Raw genomic sequence first — 2,027 nt, 5'->3', positions numbered from 1 at the left:
ATAATACAATAAAACTAACAATCAGAAAACTGTTACTGTCTCAGTCAGGCAACCAGCTCCTCAAGACAGAATGACAGGCCCAGGCTGAGGTTCGACCCCATGGCTTTGCCATTGGAGTCCAGCCAGTAGCATGACCATTCAGCCACAGAAAAATGGCCTATACCATGCACAATGGGTGCGAAATGGCTTACCCGCAAACTTGACGTGTATTTTGTTGGCAACACTGAAGAGCTGGATGTACTGCTTGCAGTTGGGAGCGAAGTCCTTGACAGCCCATGACCTCAAAATGGTATGTCGATCCTGACACGACGGACAAAAAAACCCACATCTCAGACTGCAATGTGTAAGATTTACTTTAATGCTGCAACTAACACATTTATGTGTGTGGCTTCATAGTGAAATAAGGTGCACAACAAAATAATAAAATCAAATAAATCAACATTTTTCAGCCTGTAGGCAATTTTTATCTTTTTATATTTTTCTTTTTTTTCTGGGGAAGGGGGGGGGGGGGGTTCTAAACACTTTTAATGTATATTTCTGAGTGAATTTTCCTGATAAAACGTTGATCAAAGCCACAAAAAATATAAGTTTGCAGATTCAAAGGATACTCAAGCTCTGGAAGTCACCAAACTTTGGCAGCCAATTCTTCACTAATTTTATCATTAAACCAGACAACCCTCACCTCCTTCAATCACAAAAATCCCAACTTCTATTTTAGATGGATTTTTTTTAAAATATACAGAAAGTTAATACAATATCTAAAAATAAAAAACCCAGTGTATTCATGTCATCGAAAGCAAGGGCAAATTAACAGACTCATAACTCCATATTATCATATGCTCAAAAACTGCCGAGCAACTGATTCCGCTGTGTCATGACACATATCACTTCTAAGGCCTTCTGCTTTGACCCTGACTACCAGAGCCAACTCGGGCAGTGTAAAATGCTTCTCAGCAGAAAGAAAGAGATCCTAAATAATTTCCTCAAATGAAAAATTTAACAAATTTGTCAGTTGTCCACATCTCAGAGTCCACATTACAAAGATTATTTTATCAAGTGTCACCATCTGCGCAAGTTGTGTCACTAAGTTGTTTTAAGTCTACCTCTATTGCGTTCTTTTTTCTATTCTCAGTGAGAACCATATTGTCAGCCAGCTGTCCAGTTGTGCTAAGCCCAATTTTTTATTCAAATCGCAGTCTCATAATCTGTGGTATCGGCTACATGTGTTTGAGAAACGTTTTGCCAAAACTCAAATTCTAAATGATAAAAGCCCCCAGAAAATATACAGAATGCTAACAATATCTGAAAAAATAACCCAGGTCTATACTCCCTCCTGAAAAATTTTGCTTTCTAAGCTTAAAACTTCAGAATAGCTTGCCTATGATACATTCCTTTGTCGCTTCTTCCTTATGTTTATTAGTGACCGTCCCACATGTGCGTCTTTCAGCACAAATTCATTTGATTTCTCCTCCTGGACATCCCGTCAGCAACATGCACAAAAAATCATCCCACCAGCCAACTAAATTGTATCAGCCCACCAACCAACCAATAACAGCACATCAGTCAATCATAATAGGTTACCAACCAACCCACAACACCCCATCAATCAACTAAAACCTCCAACCAACCAACCCAAAAAAGACAATAAAGGCCAACCCTTAAAAACTCACCAATCAAATCCCACTGGCCCACCAACCAGCCCGCAACATTCCCCCAACCAATCCACAAAAACCCACAAATCAAACCCAAATAGTCCACCAACCAACCACAACAACCCACCAACCAACCACAACAGCAAACCAACTAATCCACAACAGTCTATAAACCACTCCACACCAGTCCATAAACTACTCCACAACAGTCCATAAACCACTCCACAACAGTCCATAAACCACTCCACAACAGCCCACCAACCAACCACAACAGCAAACCAACTAATCCACAACAGTCTATTAACCACTCCACAACAGTCCATAAACCACTCCACAACAGTCCATAAACCACTCCACAACAGTCCATAAACCACT

General features: G+C 40.2%; 1 protein-coding gene across 1 annotated transcript in view; it reads right to left on the bottom strand.

Moving 5' to 3' along the window:
* Window positions 1-185: 185 nt before the first annotated feature.
* Window positions 186-2,027, bottom strand: part of LOC101855059 (potassium channel subfamily T member 2) — a gene marked incomplete at both ends in the record, with an annotated part of 13,860 nt that continues 12,018 nt past the window's right edge. The window contains 1 exon segment of the mRNA NM_001310489.1: window positions 186-300. Coding sequence (NP_001297418.1) covers window positions 186-300 — 115 coding nt within the window.

Source organism: Aplysia californica, unplaced genomic scaffold, assembly GCF_000002075.1.
Source record: "Aplysia californica isolate F4 #8 unplaced genomic scaffold, AplCal3.0 scaffold00084, whole genome shotgun sequence".
Lineage (NCBI taxonomy): Eukaryota > Metazoa > Mollusca > Gastropoda > Aplysiida > Aplysiidae > Aplysia > Aplysia californica.
This window is presented reverse-complemented; position numbering and strand designations above follow the sequence as displayed.